The sequence below is a fragment of the Gymnodraco acuticeps genome, unplaced genomic scaffold (assembly GCF_902827175.1).
Source record: "Gymnodraco acuticeps unplaced genomic scaffold, fGymAcu1.1, whole genome shotgun sequence".
Classification (NCBI taxonomy): domain Eukaryota; kingdom Metazoa; phylum Chordata; class Actinopteri; order Perciformes; family Bathydraconidae; genus Gymnodraco; species Gymnodraco acuticeps.
Window position 1 is genome coordinate 229,051 of NW_022990266.1, and position 17,145 is coordinate 246,195.

At 43.8% G+C, this 17,145-nt stretch overlaps 1 protein-coding gene across 1 annotated transcript in view; it reads left to right on the plus strand.

The window, feature by feature from the left end:
* setd5 (SET domain containing 5) overlaps positions 1–17,145 on the plus strand; it is a 48,496-nt gene that overhangs the window by 19,751 nt on the left and 11,600 nt on the right. The window contains exons 2-14 of the mRNA XM_034220729.1: positions 5,958–6,213; positions 8,738–8,837; positions 9,200–9,462; positions 11,912–11,976; positions 12,076–12,263; positions 12,420–12,458; positions 13,417–13,707; positions 15,484–15,632; positions 15,756–15,873; positions 15,990–16,099; positions 16,363–16,612; positions 16,735–16,809; positions 16,978–17,139. Coding sequence (XP_034076620.1) covers positions 6,143–6,213; positions 8,738–8,837; positions 9,200–9,462; positions 11,912–11,976; positions 12,076–12,263; positions 12,420–12,458; positions 13,417–13,707; positions 15,484–15,632; positions 15,756–15,873; positions 15,990–16,099; positions 16,363–16,612; positions 16,735–16,809; positions 16,978–17,139 — 1,881 coding nt within the window. The 5' untranslated portion in view covers positions 5,958–6,142. The remainder of the gene's footprint in view (positions 1–5,957; positions 6,214–8,737; positions 8,838–9,199; positions 9,463–11,911; positions 11,977–12,075; positions 12,264–12,419; positions 12,459–13,416; positions 13,708–15,483; positions 15,633–15,755; positions 15,874–15,989; positions 16,100–16,362; positions 16,613–16,734; positions 16,810–16,977; positions 17,140–17,145) is intronic.

A 17,145-nucleotide genomic window follows, 5' to 3' on the forward strand; every position in this document is an offset into this window, starting at 1 on the left:
TGCACATTAGGGTCATTGAACCGCTGATGGAAGTTACAGAGTGACAGGCTGCCTTCATCAATCTCTTTACCTTCAACGGTATACTGTAAAGGGGCACCATCTTGCTTGTATTCAGGTTCCTACTTGTATTTTGGGAAATAAAGGGAATAAAGTATAATAACGCCCCTTTAAAGTTTCCTATTGGGGACAAAACTGCCCTGCAACCTTACTGTGAATAAGTTTGCTCAGGTGCATGCTCCCTTTGTATTGTGTTGGTCCATGTTAGAAGGCTAACAAAACAGCAGCAGTGAGTCAGGCAGCAGCCTAGCCTTGTATCAACATGTATAGACCTATAATGGCGCGTTTCCACTGCAGGCCTCGCTCGGTTTGGTTAGGCCTTATTAGGCCCGACTCACTTTAATGCTGCGCTTCCATTACAGTTTAGGAACTGGGGTAGTTACTATAGTAACGCAGTGTAGGCGGAGCCGTGACGTCATCTTCAATGAGCGCCCCAGAAAAACAACACAGCCGTTAGCTCTTGCACTCAGAGCTCACAGCTCTTCATATCTGTTCAGAAACTAGACAAAAGTTAAACAAGTACAAACCACAGACTGCCTGTGTCATGGCGAATACAGTCGCTGGTTTATTTATGTCTGTATAGGCCGTTGTTGTGAGTGTGGACGGTCGGAGCATATATAACGTTAGCTTAGCCAAGCTCCATTTAGAAAACACGCATTTTAAAAGGTTTTTCGCCTGCCGTCTGTCTGCAGACTTGTCAAAGCATTAATTCATGGTTTTTACTAACCGGTATCAGTATGTCGTTACTTCGGCATCATTTTGAAACGTGTATTACAATTTAATCACGGTCAAATATGTTCATCTTGTTGTAGTTGTAGCTCCCTTGCCAGCGATTCTCTCTCTAGTTTAGCATACTCAGCCCGACTCAGCCTGGTTGTTCCTGGCCCTAGAACCACGATTTTATGGGGCCAGAAAAACTGTGAATTAGGACCCGCTAGCCGCTACTAGGCCAAGTGGAAACGCAACCAAAAACGGACCCCGCACGGCTCGACACGCTTAAAGCGAGCTACCGGCTGCAGTGGAAACGCGCCATAATATCATTCTGAGCTCAGAAAACGACAAATGAAAGCTTTAACTCCACGATGAGATTCCGTAATGTGCGGAGGTATTTTTGCCGAGGCGCATATGTGTCGGTGTTTCCGTTTCCTGTGTAGTATTTATTAGGTTGTTATATTCAGATATGAATGATAGAAACTAGAACTAAATGTACTCTAGAAATGTCCCAAAACCTCCGTACATTACAGTGTCACTGTTCCCTGCCACATTTTTGGTCCAAGCAGCGTTGAAAAAGAATAGAATTCAGCTCACTTGAGTCATTGTAATTTGTTGCTGTTGTGGACAATGTTGCATAACTGTAATATTCACATCTATGGCCTCAGGAGCAAAGGTGAGACTTTGCTTTGAGTAATTCACTGGATCAATGTGGTGGGCTATAGCTTCTCTGGTTAGTGTATCTGTATGTGCATAATGTTTCTATTTGTGCTCTTTCACTATGTTGTTTAATGCTTACAGAACTTGCTGTTCTGAGGTCTGCTCAGGCGAGGTGTGGTTTTGTGTGTATGTGACTTTGATCTGCTGTGCATATGCTCTCAGGGTTGGATTTCTTTGTCTCCTCTATATTCATTTTACTCACTGATTCAACCTAGAGATACATTTAGATGTTAAAGGATAGTAAAACAGCACGTTAACCAAACACTTAATGTCGGTATTACAAAAAAAGAAGAGGCGAGATAGTTATGTGAGAGAGAGGGTCTCCTTTGCTGTTCATTCTGTCTGTCTCCCCCTTGGACTTGTCTCCAAAATGGCCTCTGTTCTGGTGGAAGTGAAAATACTTTGTTGAGCCTGCTGGTAATTTGAGCCCAGTATTCATGGCCAGAGGAACGAACAAGGAAGGGAGGGAGGTGCTGGAGGAGGAGGAGGAGGAGGGAGCGAGGTAAAGAAAGGCTTTCCTTCTTCGTAGGAATGTACCTTCCTAGTTCACCGTCTGGTTCTTCTGGAAGAGGCCCAAATAGTGACTCCCTTTGTGAGTTTGCTAGGAGTGAGGTGGCTATTTCCGTGAGGCAGCAATAATAGGGATAATAAAGAGCCAGTGGTCTTGGAAAAGGATCCGGATATGAATTCATGTTTAAGTATATTACAAATGCCATCACGGCCCCTTTCACGCTGTTCATGTATCTTATGATTCATATTTAAACTGTATTGAGTTAACAAAATCTTCATTTGATCTTGTTACCATAATCTGTTTCGGTATGTCCTCACCTGTTTGTCTCTGTTTTCATTGAGGCCATGGAGCAGTGCAGTGATGACTTTTTTTCTTCTGGCCAGCACGCAAAGGGCTCCGTCAACCAGAGTTTCCGTTAGAATCTTTTTTTGCCGGTCAACATGTCCGTTAAAGTTGAAATCTTCCTGACAAAATGAGAAAAGTGCCGGTCAAAGGTCTTAACTAGATTACTGTAGATTAACTACATTATTCAAAAGTGTACAGTAACTTTGGATAATAACACGGGCATAATAAACGGAGCCTCTCTCCCTCTCTCCCTCTCTCTCTCTCTCTCTCTCTCTCTCTCCTGACAGCCGGTCCCTCTCATGCAGCTGGCTGTTCCAGTAATGAGTGAACCGACAGTAAAGAATAAACATATTTATAACTAGTAGGGGTGTAACGGTATACGTATTCGTACCGAAATGATTCGGTACGGGCCTTTCGGTTCGGTACACGTGTGTACCGAAGTGTGCCGAACGAATATAACGTTAAACGTAAACAATTGAGAACGTGAACAACTTCTTGGAAGTAATCGCAGGTGCTGCGTCGCAGCATTCAGAGTAATTTGCTCACATTGGGTTCAACGCGTCATAGAGCGAGCAAGTCATTTCATTGGACGAGAGGCATCCTATGAGAGCTGGTCACAGGGATGCGTTCAAATTTAGTCAGTAATTTGAGGAACTGTCGAAATGGTGAACGCAGATAAAGTTGAGCTCGAAAATCCTCCAGCATCATTGAAGTCTCCGGTTTGGGAACATTTTGGTTTCTGGCAATACATCACACTCATTTGAAAAGACATCACCCGAACTTGAATATCACCGGTACCAAAAGAAAAAAGACTGAAGTGCAAACCCAACTCCCACTAGCATGTAAGCCTCCACCACTCGCAGAGAGTTCAGACCGAGCCAAAGCTATTACAAACACCAAATATCCTTATGTTGCCATGGTAGCAAAGCGCTAGCTGGCTGTATCTGCTACCTCTGTCCCTAGAGAGGGTGTTCTCTACAGTGGTCGGAGCTGTGATCATGCAGAGCTGCGTGTCTCCGTCAGCAGCTTTTGATCTGATCTCTGATCTCTCTCTTTCCCGTCCGGTTAGACTTCACTCGCGTTTATGTCCATATCGATTAGTTCTAGCTAATGATATGACTGCCTGCGTGTCAAAGGACACCTTGCTTGGCAACAAGGGTGTGGCGGCAAAAGTATAGTGCAGCATTAAGCATTTGTTTACATGAGGGGTCAAAATGTCCCCTTCAGGAGGATAGATTTCTTTCTCCACATTAAATGTCAGACATTAGAAAGGAAGTGACTGTGCATGTAGCGTATTGACTCTTCTTGTCTGTCATACAGTGGCGCAACTGGGGGAAATTATTTTGAGCGGAGAGATTTCGATTTGCCGGTGTTCAGCATATTTTACCGGTCATAGTCCGAGGTGAAAAGCTAATGTTAGTCCATAAAGGAACAACATCATGGTTGCATGCCTGCGTGTCCCCAGGACGATAGAGGGGGCTGATTTTCGATTTGATGACGTTAAGATGTTTGAATTACTTGTTAGCAACCGACAACTTTGTAACACTTAGAGGCTTCAGACATTTTACGAACGTATGTTATGTCGTAAAACAAAATGTGAAAATCTCTAAACACATTCAAAATACTGTTTGCTAGCAATGGCAGTAGCAGAATGTTCTCCCTTGTAACTCAAAGCTTGCTGACATTTATGTTGCTACCTCCCAGTGAGTGTCTCCAGCTGGATAAGGCTTGTCAGTGAGCACTGTTGAACTGACCTTGACATTATTGGAAGTCCCCGGCCTGGCTGTGGTTGCCCCGGTGCTGGAGAGAGTGAGGGCAGCACTATCAAAATGTCATGCAATGGGTGCCTGTTGTTCCTTACACCAGACTATTACATCATTATTATAATGTCCGGCAGTGGCTCAGTCAGTAGGGGCTTGGACTGGGAGCTATAGGGTCGCCGGTTCACCTCCTGCCCTGCCGTGGTGCCCTTGAGCAAGGCACCGGACACCTCCCTTGCTCCCCGGGCGCTGTACACTAGCTGCCCACTGCTCCTGGTACGAGACTCCTGGTACTAGGATGTGTTAAATGCAGAGAACACATGTGTGACCATGTGTGAGGGTTTCATCCCTCCCAATTCAAATTCTAATGAATCTTTTTTTAGATATGTACAGTCAATTCAATCATTGGTGATTTGTGAGGTAACGTTTTTGCACATATTTGCCCCAGGGATGACCTTGCTGTAAGCCAAATGGTCTCCTCAGCGTGTGAACAGAGGGCAGTTCCTCTTTCTGCAGCGTGGCTTCTGTCTCTGCGTCTCACTGAGGGAGGGAGGGAGGCAGAGAGAGAGACGAGGAGAGCACAGGAGTGTGGGTCAGTGTTTCAGCAGAATGTGGTCACATGATGAGGGCTGGGCCTCTTGTTGGGTGACTCACCCCTCCAGGCGTCTGGAGGAAGGCGCCCCCTGCTGGTTTCCTTTATTACTGCATCCTAATGGGAGGCTCAGTGTAAGCAGAGCTGTAAAAGCCCCGGTTTGTTTTCCTGCTCTTTGAGAGGAAAAAAACAGCCCCTCTCCATGCTGGGAGCCTCTGTACAAATGAGAGATAGGCCTATCCTACCATATATCATTTTACACACATTAGGGCAATCTCTGCTGCTTCTAACATGAAAGCCTTTATTGTCATCATGAGTCAGCAAATGTGGCTCCTCATTAGGCATGTAAAGAGGGTTCGCCTTTGTCATTGTTCAACTGAGCACTGCTGTTACCTCCAGCAAAGACAAACAGGCCTTCATTCTCTGTTTGTCATTTACTAGTCACAGAGTTGTGTCTGACTAGCCTATGCCATGTTTGTTTTTCTGGTTTCAAATGATGTGGAATTTTACCTATAATAGTCCACGATTTGGGCCATAAATATCCACCTTTTGGATGATGTCTGTTGTTCTTCATTCCTTTTACCTTTCCCCCTCCTGTTGAACGCTGCGCAGCTCTACTCCTCGTACAATGGCACAACATGGTTTCTTATGTTACTAATGTGCTGAGTGTCATTTACCAACCAACTCGTTGTCATAATGTGACTTGATTGCCTGTCTTATATCCAGTTTTTCAGAAAGTATAAGAGAAGAGCCAAAAGTCTTGATTCAGGGCAAACATTTTGACAGTTCATAGCAGCAAAAGCACAGGATAACGGCTCACATTTCTTAATGATGCAGTGTTATAGTGTTGGAATTGTGCAGACTGGATAATCAGGTCTGCACATTATCAGTTTCTTTTTCACACACGTAGCACACTGCAGGAGATGGTCCGTGTCAGAAATGTTCTCACATATTGGAAAACTGCTGGTACAGATGACACTAAGTAGAGTGTGTAGGACGCCTGGCGCCAGGCATGTTACACACACGTATAACAATGTTTTCATTTGGTTTTTTGCCATACGCGTTTGAGATGTCTTCAGCACCCCTACCTGTGTGTGTGTGTGTGTGTGTGTGTGTGTGTGTGTGTGTGTGTGTGTGTGTGTGTGTGTGTGTGTGTGTGTGTGTGTGTGTGTGTGTGTGTGTGTGAGATCTCGGGGATGGCCTTGGCCCTCTCTCTGACTTCCGTATCTGATGCTCTATCTGTGTGTGTCCCTCTCCTCAGGCCCCCCATGACCGTGAGCCGTGGGCTACGGCTCAGCGGCGCCCCACCTCTGGAGTGGTTTGTTGCTGCATTCGGGACCCTGTGATTCCTCTCCAAACTTCCCCCCACCCCCCTTCCCATCCTGTCCCTCCCCACCCCCTCCTCTCCCTCTTCCCCCCCTCCCACGCTTCGCTGTGCCGGACGTCATGAGCATAGTAATCGCGCTGGGAGTCACCACACCTGAAACGTCTTACTCAGATATGGCTGCTGGATCAGAGTGAGTACTGACTAACAACTCCAGGATCTGGGACTAGTTGGACTTGTTATAACAGTTTAACCCCCAATGTACTTTCTGATATCTCTGGATGTGGCAACCTTGCTTAACTAGAGCAAGTGTCACAGATTGTTAACACACTTCCTGTTCAACCTGGTCACCTGCACCACCTGAAAGTCTGCTGTAATGCAGTTGGTTAGTGTGAAGCCAAATAAACAAAAATAAATCGGATTGGAAAAGCAAACACACCTGAATGTTGTATTAAGAAACAGAAATGTCCTATGACACTGAACACCACCTTACCTTTGACCCACTGTTGTGTTTACTGCTGGTCATTTCCAAACCTTTTATGAACTGTTCTTTTGATGTTGCTACATCTTCATATCCAAGCAATCAGGTTTAAGGGGAAAAAACAACAGCCAAAATAAACAATGGCCAATCTAACAGGAGGAACTTTCCTCTCCTGTTATGGTGCATTTCCACGTGCACGGCCCGTTTTTGGTTGCGTTTCCACTTGGCCTAGTAGCGGCTAGCGGGTCCTATTTCACAGTTTTTCTGGCCCCATAAAATCGTGGTTCTGTCGGGGCAACAACCAGGCTGAGTCGGGCTGAGTATGCTAAACTAGAGAGAGAATCGCTGGCAAGGGAGCTACAACTACAACAAGATGAACATATTTGACCGTGATTTAATTGTAATACACGTTTCAAAATGATGCCGAAGTAACAACATACTGATACCGGTTAGTAAAATCCATGAGTGAATGCTTTGACAAGTCTGCAGACAGACGGCAGAGAAACACCTTTTAAAATGCGTGTTTTCTAAATGGAGCTTGGCTAAGCTAACGCAGTATATGCTCCGACTGTCCACACTCACAACAACGGCCTATACAGACATAAATAAACCAGCGACTGTATTCACCATGACACAGACAGTCTGTGGTTTGTACTTGTTTCACTTGTGTCTAGTTTCTGAACAGATATGAGGAGCTGTGAGCTCTGAGTGCTAACAGCTAACAGCTGATGTTGGTTTTGTTACTATAGTTACTGCCCCAGCTACTAAACTGTAATGGAAACGCAGCATAAAGTGAGTCAGTCCTAACAAGGCCTAACTATACCGTACTAAGCCGAGCGAGGCCCTGCAGTGGAAATGCGCCATAACATTCCAGTTCTACTGTCAGTAACCTCCAGTGGTTTCGAGGAACTACCAGGGATCCCCAGCTAATGAAAACTAGCTTTAAGTTATTCCCTTTTTAGAAAACAAATATTGTGGTGATAATAGGTTTCAACCCATCCTGATCCTGTACATTGTTAATACAGTATTAAAACGGTTATGTCGAAAGCAATATGTCCATGCATTGTTGGTGAACTCCCGTTTGACACCTTTCTCTGTGTAGCACCCTGGGTTGTGATGAATATGCTTCCTCCCAACATCCTGCTGTAGGGACCCAAAGAGATGTGAAGTTCAGTCCACAATTAAACCTAAGATTAAGTCCAAGATTGAACTTTAGCAGACATAAATAAAGGAAGTACAGGATGTTATGCTTCAGTCAGCTGGCTGCACTTGAACTCAAAACTGTCTGAAATGAAGCAATGTAACACCGACTCATGGAGTGCTGAACTCAAATAAAACATGCTACAACTGGTGCTTTATTTACCCTACTAAAGTCACTTCAAACTTCCACCCACCTCGCTCAATTGTTGTCATTACTTGTTAAAGTATTTCTGATAAATGTTAAACTACGTGTTATGTAAATTCCTAATAAAGGAATTGTGATATGAAAAAGTCTGCCTGGGTGCAGGGTGAAAATGCCACATGTAATGAAACGACAAATAGTTTTTTATATTGTAATAAACGTTTCCGTGATCTTGTAATAATTTGCACATTCTATGTGGGTGGAAGAGCCCCTCTCAAGAGACTAATTATCATCTCTGTAAATGTTTATTTGCCATCTCTGGGACAGGGCTAGGCTTGTATCATATCTCCATCCAGGCCCTAGCTTTGTGGTGGTAGTGTCTGGGGAAATGTCCACAGTAAGAACAGTAGTCACCTCTCTGCAGGTCAACCTGCTCACATGAGACTGAGGTTGTGTGGAATGCAGTCCCTCCACTCCCCCTGTTCACAGCCCCCTTTTGTTTCCTCCAAACGCTAGGCGGACATGCAACATCTTTTCTTAGAAATACAAAATATTGGGATTTAAAATGTTTATACAAACTTAGTATATATATATTTTTTTTTTACATTTAAGTGTCATATATTTGGGGGGAAATGCAAGGTTATACACTCAGACCTCAGCTAAAGAGAAGAATGAGTTGCATAACATAATGGCGTCCCACATTCCATTTCCTACATTGGTTCTCCCAGGCTGAAGAGCTACTTCAGGGTTGTGCTGCCATCTAGTGACTGTTTGATGTCTTACTATTACAGTTGTTGACATACAGACCTGGAAAATACACTGTATAATACATGAATTCTAAATGTAGTTTTGTCATCATTCCCTAAAACACCCTTTCTGTTGGTTATTTCCCAGCCCTGAGTCAGTTGAAGCGAGCCCTGCTGTGAATGAAAAAAACTACAACCACAGCTGTGGGAGTGCACAGAGTCATGGGTATCGGGGTCTACCATATGCTGTGAGTTCATACCGCTCTTCTCTATTCATCAATTCTAATTATGGCATGCCTTACTATGGGATGTACTATTCCTTATCAGTCAGATATAAGTTGGTTTCAAGTATGAGCTTTTTTAAGCTAAAATAATAACTCAGTTAAATCTATCCAGTCTTGTCTTGTTTTTCGAATCTTTGCAATTCAGTCAAGATTCAGCTAAGAATCTGCGTTGCTTGTAGTTTGGTCACTAGGTCTTTCCCGCTCTATAACCACAGACTACTTTTGTTATTAACAGCTGTACTGTTTCACATACCTGTTTTTTGCCCTCATTTTCATTCGTCTCCATTTTCCGTTTCCCTTTTTGCCCGAACACCCGTTGTTTGAAGATGCAACAGTCTTCCGTTGTGTGTTGTCAGGATCACAACTATGGCGCGCCCCCTCCCCCTACCCCACCCGCCTCCCCGCTCTCCCAAACCATCATTCCCCGCATGGATCTCAACGGCGTGGTACGTGGCTCCCGCTACCACGACACCATCGAGGACAACTCAGCGGACAGCGACAGCTCGTCAGAGGAGGAGGGGGCTGTGGCCAGCTGGTGCCACTGCAGCCTGACGCCCGACGGCCTGCTCATCAAGTGTGACAACTGCAGGTGAGGGGGGGAGGAAGTGCCCACACCGGATCATGGAGCGTAGTTTCCAGCTCTATACAGTGCAAGATAGGACCTACCAGGGCAGCAAAAGTTCTTCCTTTTGAGAGAAGCAGTAACAATTGGAAATCCTGGTCACTATCATTTTATTGTCAAATGTCACACATTTTATTATATCTCTCATAAGAGCCCACTCTGTTCAGATTGTAGCAGCGTCAGAAGATAGATAATCTTTATTAATTATTTGTATACAAAACATGCTTTTGTTTGTGTCTAACTAAACACATTATTAGAAAGTGAGAACACTATTACATCCCTCAACTGTAATTGCTCAAAATACAGCATGTATTCATGTAGTCATCCTCTTTCCATTTGTCCTTTCAACTGCAAGTATATATTCCAATGCTCAATGTGTCATTCTGTTCCGTCAAAAAAATCCTACTGTTCCTAATAACCTTGAGTCTGTTCAGCAATTGAATGATGTGCACTATAGCATCAATTTGACTTGTGCACTCTTATGGCCCATGTATACTATGTGCCAGAGATGGGGACTCGAGTCTGTGACTCGGACTCGAGTCCCACTTAAGTCGCACACACAGAGACTTCAGACTTGACTTGGACTCCTGCTCAAAAGACTTCAGACTCGACTTGGACTCGTGTTTTGGGACTCGTGAACAATCATTGTGTTTTCTATTTTTGGCGTATTAAAGGTGGGGTAGGTAAGTTTGAGAAACCGGCTCGAGATCGCTAGAATTTGAAAATACACAACCGGAGAAAATCTGCCACTTCCTCACAGAGCCCCTCCTCCAACACACACGAAGCGCACATGACCAATGAGGGCACGAGATAAGTTTGTGCCCCGATGGGAGGCTGACAGGCAGGTAGGCCATCCAGTTACTTTAGCCGGGCCGGCTATCGGGATGTTAAGAGCATTCCATGGAATATAACAAAAAGTGTATCTCGAGCCGGTTTCTCAAACTTACCTACCCCACCTTTAACATTAACATCATGGTAACACCATGGCGACCGGCGGCACACCTGCAGCTGTACCGCTTGTAATTAGGTTAAACTATAAAAACTTCGAACAAAACGCCGGCGGCACCAACAAAAGGAGCGCACACTGCAAAGTCTGCAATATTAAAATCAAGGATGCTGGTGCAACAACGTCACATTTCATCAGGCACTTGAAAACTCACCCGGAGAGGTCAGTCACATTAACGCATATGGACGGTTAGCAAACATGTTTAGCTCAGCATCAGCTATGTAATGTTAACTTAGCTTGCTACTAGCTTTGTAACTGAATATTTGAAAAGATGAGTGAATGTTTGCTTGTCACACTTGTTTGCGTTGAGTGGCGTTGACATCCAACTCTTGACATGACATAAAAAAGGTCGGTAACGTTAATCATTATGTTCCGCTGCCACCATCTACTGGCTAACGTTAAACGTAGAAAAATACATAGTTACATACATAAATACATCTGTCGGTTTATAGGCAGGTTACAGGTTTATTGTTGACCACGTAACGTTAATGTTACAGGTTTATCAGGTTACCATTACACTGGGTTTGAGTGAGAGGATAGAGGAATATGTTTATTTATAGTAGACTTAAAAGATGTCATTAGAGACCCAGTGTAATTAAACAATACGGTTGCAGAGGTCAAATTTTAACATTTTTGTCCACTGGCCAAATGGCTAGCCTAGTGAATGTTGAAATGTTACCAGCCACTCAATAGATTGCCATTGTTATTTGTGGCTGGTGCGTGCAACATACAGTACCTGCCACTTGCATGATTTACCAGCATTTGGCTGGTAAATGATGTTAATGGTAGATATCTCTTTTGGAACAGGTCATGTTTTAATATCACCAGTTCAGTATATTTCAGATAATATTGCAGCAATAGTTTTTAGTTGCAAATGGCACAGAACAAATGTTTACTTTTAAGTACTTTTAACACAGTTTCCCTGCGGGGGATTAATAAAGTATTTGTGATACTGATTTCTGATTCTGAAGTGTTTTGCTTATAAGTTGTTTGCATTTAGCTAAAGTGTGATGTTTTTCCTCATATTGCAATAGCCTGTTTAAAGTGATCATATAACAAACAACTAATCAGTACTGATACTGTATGCTAATAGATATAGGAGTGATAATAATACAGTAAATGCTTTGAATGTCTTAGATATAGCTGTGCAGTATTCTTAACAGACTGGATAGCAGCAGACAATAGAAGGCTTATTACAACCAGAAGAGACATGAGACTTTTATTTTTTAGAGACTTGAGACTTGACTTGGACTCGTGAACAAAGACTTGAGACTTGATCAAGTCTCACCCCACAAAGACTTGAGACTTGACTTGGACTCGTGACCAAAGACTTGAGACTTGACTTGGACATGCAAAAAAAGACTTGTGAACATCTCTGCTATGTGCTGATGTGTTTTATTGCTATTTTAGTGGCAGGGGACTCGACAGGAGGAAAGGAGCAGACGGCCAACACAGAAAAACTGAGAATGTCTCAGGTACATTGTTTTGTCCTTTTTGGTTCATGAATGTCCCCATGACAGTTTAAGGGCTATCTGATGACTGTGTTTTGTTCTATCTGTTGTTGTTTTTGATAGCTGGTGAGAGCAGTGCTACTGAGAGTGGGGACGAAGAGGTGTCGCCCTCCACCGTCTCTTACACCGCCACCCAGCATACGCCCACCAGCATCAAACTCACTGTCAACCGGGTCAAAAGGAGCAAATCCAAAAAAAGGAAGAAGAGCACAGAGAAGGCGCATGGAACGCCAAAGGGCAAAAAAGTCAAGGTATGACGCTGTGTGAAGCAGAGTGGATGAAGAGGAAAGATATATATATCGAAATGATACACACCTAGTTCAAACCCCACTTTGGAGCTGTTGTTTTTGGTTACAAGCTCGTCACATTGACATTGAATACTTATGGGTTCATTACCCTTCTTTCAGGCTTTCAGAGAGGGCTCCAGGAAGTCCATGAGGATGAAGGTAAGATTGGCGTTAACCAATATGTCGATGCAATCATGACTCGCAGGGTGTCATTTTTTTTTTTGATGCGCAAGCTTTGTGCTCGAGCCTTCCGGTCTACTCTGTCAGCTAAATTCTGCTCAGGGATGGCGGTCTAACTTCAGCAGCTACGTTAACTAGGAGTGTGTTCGTTTATAGTCACCGTGTCCCGGTGGAACTCCGGCCCATACTGGACCGTTGGTGAACTCGGAGCACTGTTAGAACGGGCTGTTCGGTTATTCAGAGCACAGCTCTATAAACAGAGGTGGAAGAAATACTCAGATCTTGTACTTGAGTAAAAGTAGTATTACCAGAGAGTAGGAATACTCTGTTACAGGTAAAAGTCCTGTATTCAAAATGTTACTCAAGTAAACAGACAAAATGATTAGCATCAAAATATACCTACAGTACAGTGGCGGCTGGTAGAATCTTTTCTAGGGAGGGCGGTGCCACATGCAAACATCCCAGTATGACTTAATGCAAAAACGTTTTCAGTGTTCATTTACCAGTCTTACATTGTAATGCCTCATAAACAATTCAAGCATTTAAGACTGAGGACTATGTACAAACACTTAAATAATGTTTATAATATATATATATATATATATCATATATGGATATGTATGTATATTACAGAACAACGGTATAATCAACAGCAATACAAAAAGCTGAAGATGTAACTTGTCTTATTCTTAAAACCAATGTGGTGTATGTCTTTGACGTGCCTTTAAAAAGGGTGGCGGTCTTCAGGTGCTCTTCCAGCACAGTGTGCAGGGAGGAAACTAAATCCACCAATCCCCTGAAAATGCCAGGGTTGATTGAAGAGTCTCGTCATGCCCACGCAAAGCCAACTCAAAAGCCCCACAAAACGTCATTATTTTGGATAAAAATATAATGAGAAACCTCTGACACATCCTTCCCCATCTTGTGTTCTTCGTAGAACTCCACGACGGAGGCCAGTGTGCTGGATGAGAACACAGCGGAGGGCTGGGAGAGCAGGATCCGCCAGTGGACGGACCAGTACGAGGAGGCTCTGATCAACCAGTACAGCGCTGACGTCCAGACGCTGCTGGAGCTGCACCGCGCCGCCAGCAACACCGTGTCTAAGGCGGAGAGCGGCAGCGCCACCCCCCCCTGCACCACACAGCTCCATGCCTCAGGCGATGCAATGGACACCATCAACCGCACGGAGCTGGCCTGCAACAACACCGTGCTGGGCTCACAGATGCAGGTCTGCCCCCACCCAATAATATATTGATTCAAACCTAATGTCCCAATGATGGGAAACAGCCTTGCCCTTGCAAAATACGCTACATCACTGGCCAGTATTAACGAAGAGCCATAATTAGGGTTGGGTATCGTTTGAATTTCCACGATTCCGATTCTGATTCTACTTTTCGATTCCGGTTCTTAACGGTTCTCAATTCCGATTCTTTGAGGGGCAGGGTAAAAAAATGATACATGCTTCTTCCACCAAAAACATTACATTTATTCGAGAAACGTTTACACAGGTTAGTTTACAGTAATATTCACATGAATCAGTCTGTTTATATTCACTGCTAACTGTAACCTGAGAACCACTGAAGCTACAACAGTGCAACAGTCCAACCATTTAAAAACAGTTCTTGTTGAGAAAAACAAGCATATCTGCCTTCTCAGGCATACCGGGAAGAAATGTTTGAACATTTTAAAGTAAAATGCTTCAATCTGGTGCACTTTAAGCAGAATGACTAGAGACTAGATCTAGGGGGTACAACTCTAAACACCCATATGAAAAAGATCGGTTTACATTTTAATAATTAAATAAGTATGTGAACATAACCAATAACCTAACATAGCCAATAACAAATACATGTAACTTATTTTATTTTTGTTGTTCATTCATATCTTATTTTACTATTTTATTTATGCATATTTTTTTATCTCTCCAGTTTAAAACGATATGTCTGGTTTACTGTCCTATAGTATACATTGGAATGATTTCAAACCTGTTTCATCCCAATAATTATAAAGGAGTGCCTTGGAAATATGTGTTTACATCAATTGTGACCAAACTGTTTGAGTGTTTAGATAGTTCACTTTAGTCTAAGTTCAGAGTCCTTTACCTCACTGAGCTGTAGTTATCAGCCTCTCACTCTGACTGGAGAGGACTCTCCCTCCACATCATTGTAGAAACATCTTCTTCTTCCGTTAGAGCAGCTAATACCAGATGCTAATAACAACAGCGCCCTCCCTTTCTCCCTGCTCACTCGCACTTTGGCTGTGAGCTGCGGGCGCCAGATAAGCCAACATCCCCCATTTTCATCACTTACAGCACCCATCGTACAGGGCAAATGAAACGTGTAACCGGGGTGAAAAGGGTGTTAGATTTACTTAATTATGAATGTTGTTACATCAAGGCCGAACATTAGGATGAGCCCCAACGGTCAAAACATTTTTTGGTGCAATGATGACGACATTATTTTGTAGGCTGACCCAAAAGTTAGCTTTGCAAAGGCTCTTTTGACTTAAAGCAATTTTGTTTTCCAATGGACTTATCTGTGGCATGTTGAAGATACTTAAGGTCTCCACTTAATTGTAACAAAGGAGGCTATAACTAAGAAGTTTCAGACATTCACCAGTGGGGTATTTACTGACATATTTTATGTTGTATAACAAAAGATGAAAAGCTCAAACACGTGGGTTAACAACAGACCTTTTTCCAAGGGTTTCAACCAAAAATACGTTGACTTCAAGAAGAGGGAACCAGAACTTAAAAATGCAGACTAACACATTATATAAACAATTACTCAAACTCAGTGATCTTAGACTGAAAATCAAACGGGAAGAGTGAGTTCTTCCTAGCACTAAACATGAATCATTTTAGGTTGTCTGATTACATCTTGATTACTAAGTTTGCAGGCATGCTCTGCCTGCATGGATATAACCAGACATTTGTGTATTGATGCCATATTCAATAACATAAACGTCCAGTCGCAAATAACTGTTTTGTGGTTTCCGTTAATAGCTCCAGTTGGGGCGGGTAACTCGGGTGCAGAAACACAGGAAGATCCTCCGCGCAGCCAAGCACCTGGAACCAGACACACTCATCATTGAATATCGGGGGAAGGTCATGCTCAAACAGCAGTTTGAAGTCAACGGGCAATTCTTCAGAAAGTAAGAGATCATTGGATTGCTGTCACTGGTCTGCAACCCTTTATACATTCAGTGTTTGGGTCCAAACACAAAGACTGTGTTGTTTCACCGCTGATGATGCCATTGTCATCATGTTTTTTCCAGACCCTACCCGTTTGTGCTCTTCTACTCAAAGTTTGATGGTGCGGAGATGTGTGTTGATGCAAGGACCTTTGGGAATGACGCCCGCTTCATCAGAAGGTCCTGCACACCCAACGCTGAGGTCAGCCAACAAGTTCTCAACTCCTGCCACTGCTGTTTCCTTTCTCCGTGGCTTTCTGTTTCATTAGGTTGATATCGTTGACTCTTTTTAACTGATGCATCTATTCCCGTCTCCAGGTCCGGCATATGATTGCTGACGGCATGATCCATCTGTGTATCTACGCTGTCAGTCACATCACAAAGGACGCTGAGGTCACCATTGGATTTGATTACGACTTTAACAGCTGGTCAGTACTGCTCCTCCATTCCTATCTCTCTACAGGCCTTTGAACCATCCACTAAAAATCATGCATCGGCGAGAACAAACGCAGGTTCATTCTCACCATCTGAACATTAAGTATAAGTGGGCTAAGTCCTGTGGAGAAACATCATAATCTTCAAAAACAACACATGCTCAATCAGCTGCAAAGCGGGTACTAGTGTAACTGGCTGCTTCAGAACATTGTTTTGTTCTCTAATGCAACCTTCTCTCTCTCCTAACAAACCACAGTAATTACAAAGTGGACTGTGCCTGCCATAAGGGCAACCAGAACTGCCCGGTGCAGAAGCACAACCTGAGCCCAAGGGAGAACTTGCTCAGCAGCCCCTCCCTGCCTCCCCCCTCCCCTCTGGTTGGAGCTGAGACCCGACGGAGAAAGGCCCGGAGGAGAGAGATAGAGAGCTGCGTCTCTGGTGACAGCAACCAGAACCTGGACCAGCACCAGGAGGCCAAAGACCTGCAGGGGGCCAGCGACACAGAGGTGTGTACAAGGGTAGAGTAATGTCTCCTCAAAGGGACAACGTTTTCTAAAAAGCAGGAAACATTTCTAATATTCCAAGCTGGGTCAAATGTGTTGCTCATGTGCTGCCTGTCTGATATTAGGAGAGACTGCAGGATGAGCCGAAGGTGGAGGAGGGAGAGGTGGATGAAAATGGGGCCGCCATCTCCAATAAAAGAGTAAGGCATTTTAACTATTTTCTAATACTGCTGTTTTTACTAATTTAGCTGACTTTTTCTAGATATTTATTTATCTGTGGCAATACATTCCAGTTCCAGCAATACATCAGTTGTATTAAAGATAAGTGTAAGGTGGTTTTCTGACACCGTCTGTGTCTGTCCATGTAGACGTGTCACAGTGTGGAGAGGAGGCGTAAGAGAGTGGGAGGAGCAGAGGTGAAGGAGGAGGGTGGGGAAAGTGAGGACGGGGCAGGAAACCCTGCTGGGAACACTCCTCTCCCTCCCAACACTGGAGTGGGGGTCAGCACACGACGCACCTCCTATGTCATGGTCAGT